General features: G+C 36.6%; 1 protein-coding gene across 1 annotated transcript in view; it reads left to right on the forward strand.

Moving 5' to 3' along the window:
• The window catches only part of Synj1 (synaptojanin 1), a gene marked incomplete in the record, with an annotated part of 93504 nt that overhangs the window by 26314 nt on the left and 44575 nt on the right, over nucleotides 1–22615 (forward strand). The window contains 8 exon segments of the mRNA XM_017798902.2: nucleotides 1419–1644; nucleotides 2597–2680; nucleotides 5075–5136; nucleotides 13947–14043; nucleotides 15319–15488; nucleotides 16578–16659; nucleotides 19608–19760; nucleotides 22191–22347. Of these exon segments, the coding sequence (XP_017654391.1) occupies nucleotides 1419–1644; nucleotides 2597–2680; nucleotides 5075–5136; nucleotides 13947–14043; nucleotides 15319–15488; nucleotides 16578–16659; nucleotides 19608–19760; nucleotides 22191–22347 (1031 nt within the window).

Consider the following 22615-nt stretch of genomic DNA (forward strand, 5'->3'; position numbering starts at 1 on the left):
AGGGAAAGATGTCAGCGCACGGGTTGTGAGCTGGGACTTTATATGTGGGGGCTTTAGGGTGTGGAAGGGGGGAATGTTTGGGGGAGAAATCAGGGAGGGGGAAGCAGGAAAAGCAGGTAGGATTAGGGTCTGGAAGTGTTTACTTTTTCCCTCTTAAGAGAAAAACAGCTTCTAAAATCTCTGGTTATCAGGTAGAATCTGCTTATCTTATCTTTGGAGGTCAGAGGAAAGGCAGGCTGCTTCTCAGCAGAGTTTGTTTCCCTTGACTTCAAAGGTCAAGGTGCTTATCAGCTAAGTTCCCTTTTTCGGGCTCCAAAGTCTGTAGGTCCCTGCTGGGGAGGGGGGAAGCTGCTGCTGTTTGGAACCCTAACAACAAGGAAGCAAGAGTTTTCCATATAGCTGATCAGTTACTCATATGAATTCACAGTAATGATGACAGCATGTACAAGTCCCATGCAAGTTCAAACCAGATAGAATCCCAGCATAGATATGAGGAAGTAGGTAAGAAACCCCAACCCACCCTAAGAAAATTTGTGGCAACTGATGGCTGCTTAGAGTGGGAAAGGCAGTCTCTTTCTTTCAAAGTTAACCAGGTTCCAGTGGATGAACCCACACTGAACAACATTTGAGGACACAAATTAGATTCTGTAGGCCTTATTATGTATATGATAGAATACATTTAATTAAATGGGGAGCCGCAAGAGGAGGTATGGATATGGGAGGAGATCTAAATACCATGAAATTATATTATATGAAATTGCAAAAATTCAATATAAAAAAAAAATCCTATATGTAAGAAAAATATCAACAGAATGTATACTATGTACATGTATGAATTTCATGAAGGACAAATTTAATCAGAAAAAAAGATTTAAAATATGTAATAAAAGTGATTTTTTTTCATTTCAAATACCTAAATAAATAAATAAGGCTGGTTGTGGCGGCACATGCCTTTAATCCCAGCACTCAGGAGGCAGAGACCTGGTCTTCATAGTGCTTTCCAGGCCAGCTAGGGTTACATAGTGAGACCCTGTCTCAAATATGTCTATCTGTAGATAGATAGACAGACAGACAGACTGAGAAAACACCATGTCTACACTGTCTGGACTTCTCTTTAAAGTAGGATGTATTTGTGTAATCCCTTTTGGAACAAATTAGGTATATGTGTGGTGTATAAAAAATAGAACAGAAATGGGGCACAGATATCAAAACCCCCAAAATAAAGAGTTTTTGGTGCCCGCTTATAGATCACATGACTAAGACTCTCCATTTCATTTTATAGCCCTTTTTAGCATAGTAAGGGTAAATAAATTGCTTTATTTGAGTAGCCTTTAAATAATAATAAATTAATGTATTAAATTTTCTACTTTGTTGTTTTATATTCAGTAACCTAATTCAGTTACTTCTTTTTCCCTTAGGAATCAGTCTTTGCATTTACATCTCAAGCACTATGGTGTGAATTGTGATGACTGGCTATTACGTCTTATGTGTGGAGGAGTAGAAATCAGAACAATTTATGCTGCTCATAAACAGGCAAAGGCTTGCCTCATTTCAAGATTAAGCTGTGAACGAGCTGGGACTAGGTTTAATGTCCGGGGAACAAATGATGATGGTCACGTTGCCAACTTTGTAGAAACAGAACAGGTACAGAGTGTTGTTTATATTTTTTATGTGCTATAAGAGAAACATGGAAAATACTAGAGTTTTACTTGATTTATATTACATTTTGGCATGTTGACTTGATGTTCTTGACCACTTATTGGCCTTAAGAAATGCTTTCCTAAAATGGGCTTACACAGCTATGGTTCTCCAAATGCATAATATTAACCAAGTAGTAGTCTGACATAGTGCCATACATTTGCTCCAACTCAGATCTTCAAAATTGGTCTTTTTAAAAAATAAATTTGCTTTTTATTTTATGTGTATGACTGTGTTGACTACATGTATGTAAGTGCATCGTGCATCGTTGTCATGCAGTGCCGGAGGCCAGAAGAGGGCATTGACTTCCCTGGAACTGGAGTTTTGGACAGTTGTTAGCCACCATGTAGGTGCTGGGAACCAATTCTAGGTCCTCTGCAAAAGCTTTTAGTGCTCTTAACTGCTGAGCCATCTCTCCAGCACCAAATTAAAGTTTTGAAAAATATAAAAAAGCAAAGGAATGAATTAAATGAAGTATAAAAGTGTGTGTGTGTGTGTGTGTGTGTGTGTGTCTGAAATTTGTTTCTTTTAAAAAGTTGTGATTCTTAAAGCCGGGCATGGTGGCACTTGCCTGTAATCCCAGCACTTGGGAGGCAGAGGCAGGCGGATCTCTGTGAGTTCAAGGCCACCCCGGTCTACAAAGAGAGTTCCAGGTCAGCTGGGGCTACAGGGAGACCCTGTCTCAAAAAAACAAAAAAAAAGTTGTGATTCTTACATTTTATGGTTTTCTTGATTATCATTGACTAAAGCTTAGCTAGTGTCCTGTTTTTGAATATTTTGATCAGGACAATTTGTGTTTAAGAGAAAAAGATCGTAAAATATAGCTACTGCACAACAGATGTTAGTAACTGGTTTTTCTAATAGCAGTAACAGTTTGTTCCTTTGGATTATTTTGTAGGTTGTATACTTAGATGACTGCATCTCTTCCTTCATACAGATCCGAGGATCTGTGCCATTGTTCTGGGAGCAGCCAGGGTTGCAAGTATGTGTCTGACATTTAGTAATTTTTTTTCATCTTTAAAAATTTCCATATTCTCTAAATTTTCAACACATCTCTTTAATTCACTGATCATTCTACTGCAAGTTAATTCTAGCTACATTCACAAATGTGGATCTGAAAAGTCTTATCTGAGACATTTTCCCTTTTAATGCTCTCTCAAATAGTCTATTAATCAGTTTTTATTAGTGTAATGAATTACCTGAGTTAGGCCAATTTTATAAAAATAAAGTTTTATTTTGGCTTATAAATCTGGAGGGACTGAAAGTTAGGTTAGGTGTTAGGTTAGGTTAGGTGTCCCATTGGTTCGGCAACTGGTGAAGCAGCATAAGGGTTGGTGACATTGTGATGGGAGTGTGTATGGAAAGAAGAGATCGAGTCTTTGACCAGGAGTCCAAAGAAAGTCTTAGGCTTTTAAAATCACTTGCCTCAGGCTTTTATAACCACTTGCTCCCATAAGAGCTTACACTAGGAAACCAGCATTCCCACACCAGGGCAGCTCTCCCAATAAGCCAGTCATCTTCCAAGTGTGAAGCCCCACCTCTTAACTGCAACACCTTCACCACTGCCACCCTGGGGACTACATTTCCAGTGCATGAAGGCTTACAGGACAAACCACATTCATACCATAGAGCCATAGAAATTCAGGTGCTTATTTAAGTTTTTAAATTTCAAGGTTTTTAAAGTGTTTTTCTTATTATCATCTTATTTTAGTGTATAATGGTTTGGTCCTTTTAGGTAGAAGAATTTGATAGTTTCTTTTTAAAAGCTTATTTGAGATCTTTACTCAACCATTACTAGCTTGGGCAATTGATTAAATTCCTCTTTATGTCTTAGTTTCCTTATCTGTAAAATGGGAATGATATTAATAGTGTCTCCTTCATATGTTACTTTAAGGACTACCTGAAAACCACCTTAAACCAGTGAGTGCCTGGCACACAACTGCTTATCAGGGTCATCTGCTCTTTTTTCACTATGTTTGCTCCTGGAATTTTGCTTTGTAATTTGTGATGACCTGTCATCTTCAATATATTTCTGATAACTTTAAGCTTCATTTCTTAAATATAATCACTTAATCTTTATAAAATACTTTAAAATATAAGGTTATAATATTAAATTGTTCCCAATAGTGTAATCTTATATTTTATTGTATTGAGAAATTCTTAGGGCTTAAAGTGCTATATTCATTGTAGGCTTCTGGGTATGGGTAATCTAGTTAGATTTGTATTGCAGCCATTTAGTATTGAGACGAGACAGAAAAAAAATGTCTTGCTTGGTTTTTTACTGCTAGATCTCTCTCACATTCTAAGTTGGGTCTTTGTGGAGAAAAATTGTAGACCTGAATTTTTTCAGTGGTACAGTTTATTCAGGATACATCAAGGATTAACAAAAGTGGTAATTAAAGCCCAAGGCAGTGTTTTTCACACTTACTTAGCTTAGTTTCTAAAGTCAACACTGTTTTCAGTAAGAATGGATTGGTCTTTTGTTTTGGTTTGGTTTGGGTTAGGTTTAAGACAGGGTCTTACTATATAGTACCAGCTAGCCTGGTACTCACTGTGTTGTCTAGGCTGGCCAGGAACTCATGCCAATTTTCCTGTCTCAGCCTCCTGAGAGTAGATCCTTTTTGTGAATATACTTTACACCAAAATGTTTTCTCCACTATTAAATAAAAGAGTCAGTAATAAAAGAATGAAAATATATGATTGATTTTAAGAGACTTGAAGAGGATAATTGCTTTAAAAAAAAAAAAAGAAGAAGAAGAAGAACACCATGTCTAAGTATGAATTATTTTAAGGAACCAAACCAGAGTTCTTTTGACTTAGGTGGTTGTAAATGGTATTACATGTTTTGAGTACTCAGGACTGGGATGTATTTGAGGATCCTGTTTAGTGGTTTGTAACTATTTTGCTGTATAGTCTAGACTGGTCTCAAGTTTGCAGTCCTCCTGCCTCCAACTCCTGGCAACACCATGCCTGGCATATTTCAAGCATTCATTAAACATTCACTTAATAAATGCTAATACTGTTAATTCAGTTATGAAATTAAATAAGCACATTAGAGCTTATTTTCTATTTGTTTTGTCAGGGCATGGTGGTGCATGCCTTTAGTCCCAGCACTTGAGAGGCAGAGGGAGACAAATTTCTGTGAGAATAAGGCCAGCCTGGTAGGTCTACATAGCGAGTTCCAGGCCAACTGGGGCTACAATGAGATCCTGTCTCAAAAGGACAAAAAAAAAAAGTTATCACAAATGAAGATCAGTTCTTTCATTTCCTCCTGTGTGCTGAGCAAGCAAACTGTTGCATATTTCAAGTCTTGTTATTTCTTTTGTCTACACAGTGGGTTTTGATATGATGGAGTATATTATTTTTCTTGTCTAAGGTGGGGTCGCATCGTGTTCGTATGTCAAGGGGATTTGAAGCCAATGCACCTGCTTTTGACAGGTAAAACTGATAGTTCTTACATAGTACTTATTATAAGCTTTGAAATTGCTAAGTAGTAAGATTATTTCTATTTACTGATTCATTTGGACTTTCCTTGACTGTCAATAAAATTCCTTCTGACTTCTAATTCGGTTGGAAGACCACGCTGCAGTGTTAGGACTTGTAGAGCATGATAGTACAGGAAGTATGAGCCTTGATCTCTCGGCCTTTAGATGTCCTCTCCTGTGCCTTGTTCACTAGAGTAGATATAGCAACTACTGAAAGTTTGAAATGTGTCTCGTCCAAATTAAGAAAAGTTCTAAATATCAAATGCACTGAGTTTCAAACGTGGTACAAAAAATTGGAAGAAGAATATGAACTATCTCAAATACTTGTTTCTATTGATTACATGTTGAAATAATACTTAAGTCAAATATATTTAATTTCCTCTTTTTACTTTTATTTAAGATATCTTCCTGATAATTAAAAAATTGTAGATGTCTCATGTTATATTTCATTTGTATGGCATTGCTGTATAAATAACTATTTATAAGTTCTTCCCTCCCTCCCTTCCTTTCTTCCTTCCATCCCAAAAATCACTATGAAGGTAAGGTAAACCTTGAATTCCTGGTCCCCCTTCCTCTACTTCCCAAGTGTTGGAATTAACAGGTTGCATTACCTCACTGGCTTATATTTTTTCTTTTTTTGAAAAAAATTTTTATTGAGTTTTTGTAGAGAAAAAAAAATTATTTTTTTTTTGGTCTTTTTGAGACAGGGTCTCCCTGTAGCCCTAGGTGTCCTGGAACTCATTATGTAGACCAGGCTAGCCTTGAACTCACAGAGATCCACCTGCCTCTGCCTCCCAAGTGCTGGGAGTAAAGGCATTCCCCTCCACGCCTGGCTGAGAAAATCATCTTTATACCCCCTTCCTCTTTGGTACCCTCCTGTAGCCACCCCCCACTGGAATTCATAATTCTGTCATTTGTGTTAAGGCCTATCATATAATGTTAGTGTCCCCAGATGTCCCTAAGTGCAAATTCATTCACTGGGATCTAGCCAGCCTATCTAGAGACACCCCACACACACACTTTAAGAAAATCATCTCTTCCTCACTCAGCAGTAATTAGCTGCCAATAATTTTTTGACCGAGATTGTAGCCTACTGTCCATTCCCACAGTTCTGTGCTGGGTTTCTGTCTGTTTAAGTTTGCATGGGTCTTATGCCTGCTGGCACCATTGCTGTAGGTTTGTATAAGAAGGGTCCCTGGCGCCTGTAAGACTATTTACTTATGTTCATGCATCTCTTCCCTGGCTCTTACAATCCCTCTGCCTCCTCTGCAATGGTCCCTGAGCCCTGGGTGGGCAGATTTTAATATAGGAGTCCTGGCCAAGGACTCACACTCTGCAGACTTTTATTCTCTGCGTTTTGGCCATTTGTGACCTTTTTCTTTCTTGGCCCTCTTTTGCATGAGGGAGCTTTATTGATGAAAGTTGAAAGGTGTATTAGTGTTCTCTTCATCCCTTGTTTTATGTTCTGTGAGCCTTAGGTATAGAGGTTGCATCCTAGATATGCCACTTAGGCTTGGGCAATTCACAGACAATCTCTGTGTGTGACCAGTTATGCAACTGTGTAATTATCTCTGTCTCTTGAAAATGAAGCTTCTTTGACTGGGAGACTTGTCTATAAATTTAAGGATCCATATTTTGCACATAGTAAGAAATTACATCTGTCTCGGGATGTGACAGCCTTGGAATTTTCTCTTAAGGTCTATGACCTCTCCAGCTCTGTGTATTTGGCTAGGTTTATAGTACCACACGGGTTTCCTCCCATTGAGTGGGCTTCAAGTCCAATTAAGTAGCTGTTGATTACCCCCAAGATAAAAGTACTACTCCTGTACCAATGTCATTTGTTGTGCTGGTCATTGATGTGGTTTTTAGGCCTTAAAGCTGGGGTTGGACCATTGATTGATGTTCTCCCTTAGCAGCTTGCATAGTGCTCTACAAAGCTTTGAAAGCTAGCCTTTAAGGGAGGAGGCTTCCAGGTCAATTCCAGCTCTGTTTTTCCAAATCCTGTGTCCAAAGTCTGTCCCGTCTTCAGCAATAGGGTCTTATCATCAAGTTCTGGGAGGCAGTCAAGGACTGTGGCAGTAGCCTGTGTAATTTTGGGAGTGTCTTGGATTGCCCTGGCCAACAACTCAAAGGAAGTTTTCTCCTGTCTGGCACTGTTCTTGCTATGTAGCTTCAGCTTTACTCACAGACTCATGTAGGGGTATTGTTTGTGTAATTTTTCAGTAGGTTTTTGGACTGTATTAATACAGTTCCCTCTGGTTTTTTATACTAGCTAGGCACTATTTATCTCATCTCTTTCTCTCCCTGTCTTATCCTCCCTCCCTGCCCTCCCCATTTAAAGTATCCCTATTTGCCCCATTTCTCCCTTGATAATTTCTGTGTGCTGTGCTCCCACCTGTCTTGAGCTCCTTCTTCCCCTTTATTCCCATAGTTCCTTGTATAGCCCTCCTTAATTACCCCCTTTTTATATAATTCTCCCTTAGTAACACCTGTCTCCTCCTACTCCTCTCTCTCAGATTCCTTCTTTCCCTTTACCTCCCTGGTTCCCTTCCATTTTCCTGGTTCCTGCAGTTACATCAGGATATGTACTCACTTCTAAGGATTTGGTGCTAGGATCCACAAATGAGGGAGAACATATGTCTTTTGTTTTTCTGAGTCTGTGTTACTTCACGTAGTATAACAGTTTCTAAATCCATCCATTTATATGCAAATTTCATTATTTCATCTTTTTTACTGCTGAGTAGAACTCCATTGTATAAATGTACCACATTTTCATTAACTACTTGTCAGTTGAGGGTCACTTAGGTTGTTTCCAAATCTTAGCTATTGTGAAAAGAGCAGCAAACAAAGCTTGTACAAGTATCTCTTCAATAGTATGAGTCCTTTGGGTATATGCAAAGGAGTGGTATAACAGAGTCATATGGTAGGTTCATTTTTAGATTAGAGTTCTCCACACTGCTTTCCATAGGGCTTGCACGAGTTTGCAAACCACCACATTAGTGTTCCCCTTTCTCCACATCTTTGCCAGCATTTGGTATCATTTGGACTCTTGATTTTAGCCAGTATGACTGGGGTAAGATGAAATCTTAAGGTGGTTTTAATTTGCATTTCCCTAATTTTAAGATGTTTCTTAGCCATCTTTAGTTCTTCTTTTGAGAACTCTGTGTTTATATCTTTAGCCCATCCTTTAATTGGAATATTTGTTTTCTTGATTCTTTGTTTTTTGAGTTCTTTATATATTCTGGATGTTTAAGCTCTGTCAGATGTGTCACTGATGAAGATTTTTTGTCCCACTCTGGATTTTCTCTTCACTTTCTTGATTGTTTCTTTTGCTGTACAGAAGGTTTTTAGTTTAATGAAGTCACTTGTTGATTGTTAACCTTAATTGCTAAGCAACTGGTGTTCCACTTAGAAAGTCCTTTCCTATACCTATATCTTGTAGGTTACTACCAATGTTTTCTTCTAACAGTTTCATAGTTTTGAGTTTCACATTGAGGTCTTTGATCCATTTGGAATTGACTTTTGTGGAAGGTGAAAAATAAGGATCTAGTTTCATTCTTCTACAGGTGATGGTCTGGTTTTGACAGCACCATTTGTTGAAAATGTTGTCTTTCCTTGATTGTGCATTCTTGGTACCTTTGTCAAATATCAGGTGGCTGAAATTGCATGTACTCATGTTTGAGTCTCCAGTTATGTTCCCTTGATCTCTGTATCTATTTTTCTGCCAATACCATGCTATTTTTATGACTATAGCTCTTTAGTATAGTTTGAGATCTGGTTTAGTAATCCCCCCTGAGTTGCCCTTTCTGCCGAGGGTTGCTTTGGCCATCTGCAGTCTTTTGTGCTTCCACATAAATTTTAGGATTTTTCTGTTTTAATTCTGTGAAGTATGTCATGGGGATTTTGATTGGGATTGCATTGTATCTATATATTGCTTTTGGTAGGCTGGTCATTTTCACAATATTAATTCTCCCAATCCATGAGCATGGGACGTCCTTCCATCTCCTGGTATCTTCCTCAATCTCTTTAAAGATTTTTTTTTTTTTTTTTGGAGGTATTGTAAACGAGAGGGTTTTGGAATCTCTTAGATATAGTATCACATCATCTGCAAAAAAGGATAATTTGGCCTCTTTTCCAATTCGTACTCTTTTTAATTTCCTTCTCTTGTCTTACTGCTCTAGCAGGAGTTTCAAGCACTATATTGAAAAGGAGTGGAGATAGTGGACATCTTTGTCTGGTTTCTGATTTTAATGGGAATCCTTCCAGGTTTTTTTCCATTTAGAATGATGTTGGCTGTGGGTTTCTCATGTAGGCTCTAATTGTTTTAATTCCAGTCCAATTCCTTCTAGGACTTTTATCATGAATGCGTGCTTTTCTGCATCTGTTGAGATGACCATGTGGTTTTTGTCTTTGAGTCTATTTATATGATTTATGAAGTTTATTGACTTACATATATTGAACCATCCCTGCATCTCTGGAATAAAGCCTACTTGGTCGTGGTGGATGATCTTTTTGATAGGTGTCTGTATGCAGTTTGCAAGTATCTTGTTGAGAATTTTTGCATCTATGTTCATTAAGGACATGGGTCTATAGTTTTCTTTTTTGGTTGTGTCTTTACCTGGTTTTAGTGTTAGGTGTTAGTGATGCTGACTCCTTAGAAGGAATTTGAAAGTTCTCCCTCTGCTTCAATCTTTTTGAATAATTTAAGTAGTATTGGTTGGAGATCTTCCTTAAATGTCTGGTAGGATTCTGCTGTTAATCCATCTTGGCCTGGGCTCTTTTTAGTCAGGAGGATTTGTACTACTGTTCCGATTTCCTGTTATGTTGTGGGTCTGTTTAAACTGTTGATCTCTCTTTGGTTTAGCTTTGGTGGTTTCCATGAATTTAGATGGCCATCCATTTCTTTTAGGTTTTCAAATTTAACAGAATATAGGTTTCTTAAGTATTCTGTTTTAATGGTCTGGATCTTTTGGGTGTCTGTTGTGATGTTTCCCCTTTCATCTCTGATTTTATTGATTTGGATTTGCTCTTTTTTTCTTTTGGTTAACTGGGTTAAGGGTCTGTCTGTCTGTCTTGTTTAGCTTTTCAAAGAACCAGTTCTTAGATTCATTGATTCTTTGTATTGTTTTCTTTGTTTCTATTTCATTAATCTCTCCTCTGATTTTTATTATTTCTTCTCATCTTCTGGGTTTGATTTTCATTTCTTCTTGTCTTTCCGGAGTCTTAAGTTGCAATGTTAAGTCATTTATTTGTGCTCTTTCTGATTTTTTTAACATAGGCATTTAGAGCTATAAACTTCCCTCTTGGGACTGCTTTTAAAGTGTCTCAGAGGTTTTGTTGTGTTGTATTGTCCTTTTCGTTTAATTCCAGGAATACTTTCATTTCTTTCTTAATTTCTTCTTTGATAAGTGCATCATTCCGGAGTGTGGTAGTTAATCTCTATGAGTTCATGTAGTTACTAGGGCTTCTTTGGTGTTGATTGTAAGCTTTATTACATTGTTGTCTGATAGAATACATGGAATTATTTCAGTTTTTTGTATTTGTTGAGGTTTGTTTTGTGCCACAGTATGTGTTCGATTTTTGAGAAAGTTCCATGAGTAGAAAGTGTATTCTTTGGTGCTTGGATGAAATATTCGGTAGATGTCTGTTAGGTCCATTTGATGTATGGTATCGTTTTATATAGACATCTCTCTGTTTATTCTTTGTCCAGTTGTCCTATTTAAGGGAGACAGTGGGGTATTGAAGTCCCCTGCTATTACTGAGTTGGGGTTAATCTGTGTCTTAAAGTTCTGTAGTGTTGTTTTTATGAATTTGGGAACACCAGCTTTTGGTGCATATATGTTCATAATTAATTGTTCCTTTGATCAAAATGATGTGACCCTCCTTATCAACCCTCTTGATTATTTTTAGTTTGAAGCTTATTTTTTCACACATTAGAATTGCAGCCCCTGCTTCTTAGTGCCATTTGATTGGAATATTCTTTTCCATCCTTTCACCTTAAGTTAGTGCCTGTCCTTGAAAGTGAAATGGGTTTCTTGCAGACAACAAAAGGATGGATTTTGTTTCTTAATCCATTCAACTAGCCTGTCTTTTGACTAGGAAGTTCAGGCCATTGATATTTAAAGTTAATATAAGATGTGTATTGGTTGCCACCTTTTTGATGACTGTATTGTTTGTCTAATTTTGTGTTTCTACAATTATACCTTCATTTAGTTTCTTTTTGTTGCTCCTGAGATATAGTTGTTCTTTGCTCTTTGTATTGCTTCAAGTATTCTTTGAAGGGCTGGTTTTGTGGACATGTATTCTTTCAGCCTATTCGTGTCATGGGAGATTTTTCTTTTCTCTTCAACCATAATAAACATTTTTGCTGGGTAACATATTCTGAGTTGGCATCTATCGTCATTTAGTACTGGGAATACTTTGGTCCAGGCTCTTCTGGCTTTCATAGTTTACATTGATAAGTCAGTCATAATTCTGATGGTTTTCCTTTATATATGAGTTGTTGTTTTTCTTTTGCAGCTTTCAGTATTATGCTCTTTGTTCTGTACATTTAGTGTTTTTGCTATGATATGCCATGGGGAGTTTCTTTTCTGGTCCTGTCTCTTTGATGTTCTATGTGCTTTTTGTATTTGGGGATGTCGTTCCTTAAATTTTGGGAAATTTTTTTCTACAATCCTGTTTAAGATCTGGTCAATACCATTAACCTCAAATTCTTCTCCTTCCTCTATGCCTATGATACATAGATTTGGTCTTTTCATGGTGTCCCACATCTCCTGTATATTGCATTCCTGTCTTGGTTTTTTGTTTGTTTTTTCATAATCTTGGCTTGAGCAGTCTAGCTCTTCAACTTTATCCTCCAGTGTTGATATTCTGTTTTCTATTTCATTCATTCTGTTGGCCAGGCTGTCTCCAGTTGTTTCAAATTGACTTACTTAGTTTTTTACTTCCTTCTTCATTTCAGCCTGAGTTTTCTTCAATATTTTATCTCTTTTGTGAATTCAGTTTATCCATCTTCTTTTAGTTCTTTGATTTATTTGTGTTCTTTAAATTTGTTGAATTTCCTGATCATGTTTATGATTGTTCTTTTAAATTCTGTGTCCTGGGTTATCTCTAGGGTGTTCTCCTTGTAAACATCTTCTATAGGACTGGTGGAGTTTGGTGGGAACATACTGTTTAGGTTTTCTGTATTATTTTTCCATTGTGATTTTGGTATGTGAATTTCTTTTGTTGTTTGTCATTCTGGCATAAAACTCAAGCCTTCCTTTGTTGAGTTGAAGTCTCCTTCTGTTTGTATTGTTGGTGCTTCTTGGTTGTTTTCTTATTGGGTATGTAAAGCTGGTTGGTCTAGGTTTCAGGTTCTCTCTGATTTTATGTTGGAGAGAACTGATAGCTTCAGATCAGCTACTCAGTAGCTCCCAAAGGCCCAAGTCAGGCTCCAGTCAGGTACACTCAGGCTTCCTTCTAACGTCTGGACCCCCACTAGCTGGCACTTGTTGCAATCCTCGGGGATCGGGGATGAGGTGGTGGCAGTCGGACAATATGCAGACACCAGAGACCAGGTTCTGTGATGCAGATCTAAAGTTTATTAGGAAGTACAGCAGGCTTTATAGGGAATAGGCACCAATCACCGGGCTCCACAAGTGCTAACGTAGCCAATCACTTTAAAGGTTAGGCCAGCGGTCACTGAGACTGTACTATGAGGAGCTGGGCAGGCTTTGTACAGCGAGAACAAAGAAATGGGGAATTTACTGGGTGGGGCAACATGGGGTGAGGGTCAGGCCACTTTGGAGTGTGCTCACAAGGCTTGAGCTGATGATCCTGTGGGTTCATCGTGCCTTTACCAAGGCCACCAAGTAAATCCCCAAGCCAGGACTCTCCTCAAGCACTCACAGCACAAGGTGGTGGTGGGCGGGGGTGGGGGGCAGTTAGGCACTCTCAAATGATCTGGTAAGATCTCAGCTCCTACTGTAAGGCCAAGAGGTCTAGCTCTGGTGAAGTGGGAGGGCCCTTGTGGTCCCAATTGGGTTGTCAGAGCTCCATTTGGGGAGGCTCACCACCTCCTGGAGCCTGGATCCAGGTACTCTCAGACAGTCTGCTAAGAACGTTATGTTTTTTCTTAAGCATATTCATAACAATTGAGGTTTGATTTCTAAATTAGATGCCGTAAGAGGATAACAATAAGGACCGATAACAAAGTAGAATTATAATAATATACTGTAATAAAAGTTATTAGTGTGGTTCCTCTCTTGAAAGAATCAGGGCTAAGTGTTAGCTTTTTTGGACCATGATTGGCCTTAGATAACAGAAACTATGTTAAAGAAAACCACAGGTAAGGGGAACATTACTGGATAGCCTATGTGGAGGCTGGAAGCTAGAAAGAAAAAACCCCTCAACTTGCGGCCTGTTTTTCAAAGGCTAGAGCCCTTTTGAATCATCCTCGAGTATGTGGTGATCTATACTCCCTGCCCTCCGGCCAGCATGGTGGCCTGAGCTGTGCCTTGTCTGTTGCCAGTTGCACATTGGAAAGTGACCTGGAAGCTGGATGACTCCAGAGCTCTAGTCTAGGTGGGACTCTTGGTGTCCATTAGTCAGAGGGGAGCAGTGTTTACTACATTTTTTATAAACAGAGGTTTGAAAACATGTAACCAGTTCTATGAATTGAAAATGTGTCATCTAGGTTCTGTTTAACAATGGATTCTTATTTACTAAAAAAAAATAAGGCTTATTTGAACATGCTGCTTCCTTCCTGTTTTTTGTCAATAGGCATTTTCGAACACTTAAAGATTTATATGGTAAACAAATAATAGTGAACTTGCTTGGATCTAAAGAAGGTGAACATATGCTAAGTAAGGCTTTCCAGGTGAGTGTGGTTGCTTCAGCTTCTGTTCTTATCCATGGTCACCTAGAATGGTACTAAAAAATAATAAAATAATCAGATTACTTTCCCAAGGAAAGGTTTGATACTTGCTGAAACATTTAACTTTTTTTTTCTAAGAAAAAAATTTATTTTTTATTTGTAATTATGTGTATGCACATGTGTTTGTGTGTGAGTACATACACATGAGTACAGGTGCCTGTGGAGGCCAGAAGAGGATGTCAGATCCCCTGGAGCTGGAATTACAGGAGTTGTAAAGCCACCTACCTGATGTGGGTGCTGAAAACCAAACTCAGGTCTTCTGCAAGAGCAGTATGCACCCTTAACCACTGTGCCATCTTTCTAGGTCTGGAACCTTAAACTCTTTGAGTCTATTAAGAAATAGTATAGGCCAGTGCCCCTGAACTTGGAACAATGGAAAACTTTCAAGGCAGTTGACACTCTGCTCTGATCTACTCATTTTTTATTGTGGAGAAGCAGAAAAATACCATCTCCCCAAAATATTCACATATAGTACAGACATGATATAGTATAAGATAAATGGAAAGCTAGAGATTGGCCTAATTACATCCAAAAATAACCTAATTACTTAGCTATTTTTTAATCATGTAAGATAATTATTAAACAGATTATGCTTTTAAGAGCAATATTTTTAAAAACATGTATGTATTGAATGAAGGCATAAAAGATGAGTTTTAGTCTTTGATATACTTTGGGTTTTTGTTTGTTTGTTTGTTTGTTTGTTTTGTTTTGTTTTGTTTTGTTTTTTTAAAGAGAAGGCTGAGCATGGTGTAGCACACCTTTAGTCCCACCACTTGGGAGGCAGAGGCAGGCAGATCTCTGTGCGTTCAAGGCCAGCCTGGTCTACGTAGTGAGTTCCAGGACAGCTGGGGCTACAGGGAGACCCTGTCTCAAAAAGATCCAAAAAAAAACAACTGGTAAAAAGACACTGGGACTGGAGAGATGGCTCAGCAATTAAGAGCACTGGCTGTTCTTGCAGAGGACCCGGGTTCAATTCCCAGAACCCACATATGGCTAACAACCATCCGGAACTCTAGTTCTAAGGGCCCTCTTTTGACCTCCAGGGCATTGCATGACATGGGTGCACTTACATACATGCATGTAATATACTCATACACATAAAATAAAAATAATAAAATAAATTTTCAAAGAATTGTGCTGTTGCCTTAAGTGTAAGTATGCATTTACATTGTTGTGTTAAGCCGACATTTAGATGAATATTTGCCTTTTTACTTTCAGAGTCATTTGAAAGCTTCAGAACATGCTTCTGATATCCACATGGTGAATTTTGACTATCATCAAATGGTTAAAGGAGGAAAGGCAGAAAAGTTACATAGTGTTCTTAAGCCTCAAGTCCAGAGGTTTCTAGATTATGGATTTTTTTATTTCAATGGAAACGAAGTTCAAAGGTTTGATGGTTCTATTTCCGTTCTTTAAATTGGAACTTTGCTATAATTTAAAAATCATTGTTAACATTGAACTTTCAAATTTCCTTTTTTATGTTCAAGTTTATAATTTTAAAAATGTCTTTTTAGCTGGGCGTGGTGGCACACGCCTTTAATCCCAGCACTTGGGAGGCAGAGGCAGGTGGATCTCTGCGAGTTCAAGGCCAGCCTGGTCTGCATAGTGAGTTCCAGGACAGCTGGGGCTATAGGGGGACCCTGTCTCAAAAAAGACCAAAAAAAAATAAAAAATATTTTTAATATTCAATTTTAAGCTTGTTTTTCTTTCACTAGATTTCAAGAAATAATAATAAGTGACATTATGTGGAGCATATGGTAGGACCAGCAGTATACGTAGTCTTTATTGTGTTAGTTACAGTTGTAGGGTAGGATCTATTATTATGCCCATTACATTTGAGAAAATTGAGGCATGGGCTACAGTCTGCTTCAAGTCATTCAATATTAGAGCTAAGTCATCTGGCTCTAGACCTCATGCTATTATTAAAACTGAAGTCTTGATAGTTGTTGATACTAGGGAAAACTATTAAATGCAAATAAATGTCTCTGTCAGTACATCTTAAATTTTTAGGTTTTGTATTTGAAATAGGAAAAAAAGCAAGCTGGAAGATTTAAGTAAACTTTTGTAAACAAAACTCAAATACTCTTAATTTGTTTATATATATATATATTAATCAGCATTGCAGCAGTTTTGTAGGGTAGTTAATAGAGACAGCAGATCTTTTTTAAATATTCATTCCAAAAATATTTATTTTTGTGCGGAAAAGTAGAAGAGTGTAAATGGGCTTATTAATTAAAAATAAGTGCATGATAGATACCTGGTAAAGAATATATGGCAAATGTTAACTTGTAGAAGCTAGGCAATATATATGTAGATGTTAACATATAATTTTTTCATTGTTGCTTTATTCCTGAAAATTTTAATATAAAGTTAGGAGAAAGTGATGCTACATTTTAATCATTCAGTTATTGTCAGTTCATTTGAGCATTTTTTTTTTATAGCAAACTAGCCATATTACTTTACTGAAATTGTTACAGATGCCAGAGTGGTACAGTTCGAACAAACTGCTTGGATTGTCTTGATAGAACAAACAGTGTGCAGGCATTCCTTGGCTTAGAGGTAAAAAAAATTAAATGTTTGTGCCTTGTGCCATATGCTTCCTTGAGTACATTTGTAATAACTCTGTTTCTCCTTAGTTATTTTTCAGAAAATAATGTAGCTGTGTCATTTCTTCATGCCTTTTCCCCCTCCTAAATTCCTTTTGATTTAAATGTTTCTTCCATCTGTTTTTCATGTGCTCTGAAGATAGCTGTCATCCATTTCCTTCTATTGTTCCTTAATACTTCCTTTTAAAAATTGGTATTTGCATGCAGGCAAAACACTCATACACATAAAATAAAAATAATGAAATAAATCTTTAAAAATTAAAATAAAAATTTTGAACCCTGGTATTAGTATTTTAGTAATAGTCGCTTCTTTTGCCTTTCTTTTGAAAAAAAAATGCATGCGTTTGGTCTTTATGTCGTTGTTTTCCATATTTTAGGACAGAGAGAATCCATTTTTACATGTACAGTCTTATAGGATTTTTTGATACTTTGGAACTCAGTAAAGTTTGACATTATCAAACCAATAGCTACAAAAATAAAATTAATGAGTTAATTAATTAGGGAACAAATGAAAATGCCATTGCTAGCCAAAGTGAAAAATGCCTAAGAGTTCTTTTAAGACCTTTAAAGCTTTTTTTTTTTTCCTTTCCTTTACTGTTTATCAGTCGAATTCAGTATAATACAGACATAGTCTCAGCCATTTGACAAACTGTACAGCAATACTGATCTTCCCCAAGTCTTCTGTTAAGTGAGTTAGGATCATAAAGTAATGGTGGGTCTTTGACATGGGGAGAACTTAGTTCTCAAGTACTGTAATGACAGGAATAGAAAGTAACTTTCTTTCTAGTTAATGACCTTAAATTTAGCCAGTGTGTTGGTTAATTAATTGCTTTGCAGCTCACTTTCTGTCTCATAATGCAAGTACAGTTGTATAAAAGTCTGTGCTGCACAGATACATTTTGTGTGACTAAATAAAATTTACTGTTTTGACTTTTTTTAAAAATCTGTTAAAGTTTCTAATTTATTTTTAAAATATGACAGAGATGAACTCTGACAGAAGGCTGGTCATAAATTTAGATGGAGTTTATCACATGGCTCAGGTTTGTTTCAAGTTCTGGTTTTAAGGGGCTGAATACATTTATGTGAATTCTGCCTAAGCTTAGTGAAATTCTTAAACTCTTGGTTGAACTTTTACCAGGTGTTAATTTTCAGTCCTTCTTAGTTGACTCTCACTATTGTTAGTTAGATCTAAGAATGTTCCCTTTTATTTAGGCAAAAACAAACCATTAAAATAGTTTAAATCAGTTTCTTCTACTTTTTTGAAGAGAGAAAGGTTTAGCAATACAGGAGATCCTGGGGGCTTATTTTATTCTCCATGTGAACACAGAATAGCTGTGGTATAAGTCTTTACTAACAAAATAACCGTGTTGAGGGGTAATGATGATGATTATTATTATTGTTATTGTTATTTTATAATTACAGATAATTAGCACACCTAACAGATACAAAAAAAAATGGGAAGAAGTATAGTAAAATTGCAAGGTATTGAGGACTGTTGAATTTTAAGTAAGAAAAACAGACTGCATAAGAATTGTGCATTTCTTCACCAGATGCACAAGTAGTGGGGAACGGCTGGGGTGCCGACAACACAGCAGACAGTAGCAGGGATATCAGAGTATAAGGGCTCTAGTAGGGGGAGAGAGGCTATGGGAGGGTGCTATCTGGGAAGTGGGTATATAGTTGAATAAGATGGTTTGGGAGGTTCTGTGTGATAGACACACACACACACACATACACCAAAAAAATAAATCAACAAATTTTTTAAAATGTACTATATTTGAGGAGGAAGCATGGAAATTTACATCAAGCTAATTAGTAGAGGTGATAAACATTACCATTGAAATCTACCCAATGATTTTATAGACATACACAGGCGCCAAGGATCCAAGTGCAACTGATTATGACTAGTAATAGATACACACAGATTAGAGATGCATGCGCCGACATCTCAGTGTTAGTAGCAAAAACCATGAGTCTTTCTGCAAGGAACAATATATTCTAAAATGAAATGGAGATCTTTTTTAAAGGTTAAAGACTCATTCAATTTTATGTCTTTCGGGGCTTATACTGAGTCCAATATTGTATAACTGTATTAATTCAACTTTGACCCAGAAACTTACAACCACTTGTGAAAGAGATGTACTCTTGCTATGGAGTGTGTTACTGAATATGTTAAAGCTGTAGTGAAATGCTGCTTCTAATCATGTAGTTATTAAAAATTAAAAAAGAAAACTACATTTTTTTGACACTGCCAGATTTCAAGGCTAGAGTTCGCACACAGTAAACATCACTCACTTTTGAACACTTTTGTTGCCATTTGGGTTGGAGGCATTGTGGCTCAGGGGTCCTTGAAACCATTGCAAAAGGCTGCCGTGACTTTATTAAGAGCTCCTTTGTGACAGTTTAAGAGCAGCTCCTTTTCTCATCATTGCTTTGCCTTAATTAACCAAACTTCTAGAACCAAATTTCAGAATTAAACTTATTTCCATACATTTAGGTAAACTGGGTAAATATCTTCCTCTTTTTCTACTGCACACTGGTAATTAGCTAGATGTGGGGGCAGGGTGACAAAAGATAAACTGCTCTGACTATAACAACACTGTAAGGTTAACTTATGGAAGCATGACTTCTCATTTTCATCTTTATTTCCAAATCTACTTTCTCATCTGAATCTTCTAAATTGCCATTTTACCTTAAAAGTTTTACCTTAGAAGTTGAAATTGTGGGAAACAACATAGCCTAGTAATGTACTTCCAGAGTCCTATTACTATAAATTTTAGGTTCAATACTTAACCAGAGTCCTATTACTATAAATTTTAGGTTTAATTTTCATAGTTCTTAAAAGTGACATAATTAATCTGTTACAGTATATATTTTAAAAATTCTCATTTGCTGTTTTAGTTGCTAGCTAAACAATTGGAAGCTCTTGGCTTAGCTGAAAAGCCTCAGTTGGTGACACGCTTTCAAGAAGTTTTCCGGTCCATGTGGTCTGTGAATGGTGATTCAATCAGTAAGATATATGCAGGAACTGGAGCTCTTGAAGGAAAGGCCAAGGTAGATACATGTCTATCATGCGCTAATGCAGATCTCTTCAGAAACCTTGGAAAAGATATTTTTTAACTAAAAGGTTTTTAAAGTGAACAGATCCTTTTTAGAATTCTGTTTTATCATGCTTTTATGTCCTCTAATACATCCTTCCACAGTAGTAGATACTAATGATTAAATGCAACATAGGCATTTCTTTAGGCTTAAGGGGTAAGTGTACTTTTAGAGATAATCCACCTTGTATTATTTACTTTATACAGTTTAATATTGTGTACCTCTTTCACATTTTAGATTGCTTATATTTATTTTAAATAAGATTTTTTAATCTGTGGTCTTAATAAAGTGTCCTGTCTCAATTGTTTTTTTGTCTCCTGCACTTGAGAAAGTGCCTCCTACTTAGTAGGTGTGTGATAAATAGCAAGTGGCCATACACTCCCTCACCCCCTCCCATACACTTTAGTTTATGCTAGAGCTACAGTGAACCCAATAGTACTTGGGCCTGTTAAATTTTTGCATTCTGTTTATTTTACTTTTCAAAGGAGGCTATTAAAATGTGCAAAAAAAAGTGTGAGATATGAACTTATAAGTTTGAGTCTCATCATGACTTTGCAGTTGCTTATATTATCTTTAAACTATTTTCTTCTCTAATATTTGACCCTTATTGCGGGATTGGATCTACACTTGGGATGTTCTTTATGATTTTATATACTTAAATATTGTTTAACTTTTTAAGGGACCCTGGCCTTAATTGCATTTACCCTAAATCTCTACAATTCCTCAGGTTGATTTGGATATAAATGAGAACATTTAGCTGGGCATGGTGGTGCATGCCTATAATCCCAGCACTGGTGAGGCTGAGACAGGAGAATTACCATAGTTTCAAAACCAGCCTGGGCTATAGTAAATGCCAGACCTGCCAGAGTTATTAATTACCAAGATCCTGCCTGAACCAAACCAAACCAGCCAACCAAACCAAAACGCCCCCCACAAAACAACAAAAAAGAGAGAACATTAACATTGTAAAGGCTCTCATCTGCTTCTTCAGCATAGCAGCTGAAATCCTGTGAAGATCATCTGAAGTCTTACTTCCAAATCTGCCTCTGCTGAATCTTGTAAAATGTCATGCCTCCCCTGCAGGCATTGGCTTCCCTGCAGAGTGCCTTTCCTTCACCTCTTAGGGACAGTTGGTAATGACTTTTATAGGTCCTTACTTCCTAAAGTGCTTTCTTTTGAAAACTTGAAAGTGCTTGACTTTCATTTATTCCTTTTAAATAGAAAGCATAATTCTTGCTATTAAAATCTGACTTGCCAACTGTTGCTTTCAAGTATTCTTTTATTTCTTCTATCTTTTTGCTTCTGCTTGTAACTAAGACAATATATGTACAGAGGTTACATATATTTTCAATGGTCTTTTATCTTTAACAAAATATATAGATATGAAATATATATTACTATTAAATATACTAGTCTGAATTGAGCTAAAATCTAACATCTGAACTGCTTCTTTCTTTTCCTTTCTCTGGGCTCCTTTTGGTTAATTGCCTGATAATGTGAATGGTGAGTGGTTTTTTTTTTTTTTTCAGTAACATCATTTTATATATTATATGGAAGAAAATAATGATTTGACTCCAGATTAAATATAGTAGCACTCGTTTAGTGACATATAAGAAAACTGACTTTTTGTTCTGAAAGAGGTCTGTAATTACTATTAATTCTCTAAGGAATGAAACGTATGCATTCAAAACCAAAGTTATTTTTGACAGCCAAAATCTGTAAGATCAAAATTAGTATTCGCCTATAATTAATTTGCCTAAGTGAAATATATGTTCATTAAAACTTACAACCAACCCTCTCACTATAGGAATGGATATTTTATTTTTATGATTTTTATTTGTATAGGCCACAAAATGACTTCAAAATGCAAACAAGTTTGTATATAATATTTATGAGATGTAATTACAAGTTTATCTTTAAACTAGACCTTCAATTTTAGGCTCAGTTTTATTTTTAACTATTATTTGGGAGCAGTTTCATTTTTATGCTACAAAGTTTTTCTAGGAGCATGTAAGTTCAGTGCCTCATCCTGGGTCCTTGCTACCTCTCCCCACGTACCCTATCACCACATTTAAAAGTTATGGAATTTTCTTGACTTAAATAAGTACGTTTTAAAGTTTGCTTTATGGTAATATTTACTGCTCTAGATATCGATAGATGCACCCGTAGCATTCAGTTTATTTTCTTTGTGCAGAACTAGTTATCCAAAAGAAAAAAAGGAAACAGTGACATCTCAAGGTCTTTTAATTTGGTTATACATTTAAAACAATGATTGTAAAATCAATTTTCTAAAAAAAATTAAAAATAACAAAATGCTTATTGAGTAAAATTAAGAGTATTTAGAATGAAGGCCCATGTTCCTTTTTCTCTTAACAGGCTGGAAAGTTAAAAGATGGTGCTCGTTCTGTCACCAGAACGATTCAGAATAACTTCTTTGACAGCTCCAAGCAAGAAGCCATTGATGTTCTGCTCCTGGGAAATACTCTTAATAGTGATTTAGCTGACAAAGCTCGAGCACTTTTAACTACTGGAAGTTTGCGTGGTATGCATACTTTATATTTATTTACTCTATTTATAATTCTAAAAACTCCAGGAAGTAAATATAAACTTGTTTGCATAAATATTTTTTAGGTTGTAGTTGATTAAAATAACCTTGGAGCCAGGCATGGTGGCGCACGCCTTTATTCAGGCCAGCCTGGTCTACATAGTGAGTTTCAGGACAGCTGGGGCTACAGAGAGACCCTATCTCAAAAAAAAGGACCAAAATAAATAAATAAATAAATAAATAAATAAATAAATAAATAAATAAA

Source organism: Nannospalax galili, unplaced genomic scaffold, assembly GCF_000622305.1.
Source record: "Nannospalax galili isolate Female #2095 unplaced genomic scaffold, S.galili_v1.0 scaffold136, whole genome shotgun sequence".
In the NCBI taxonomy this organism is placed as follows: Eukaryota; Metazoa; Chordata; class Mammalia; order Rodentia; family Spalacidae; genus Nannospalax; species Nannospalax galili.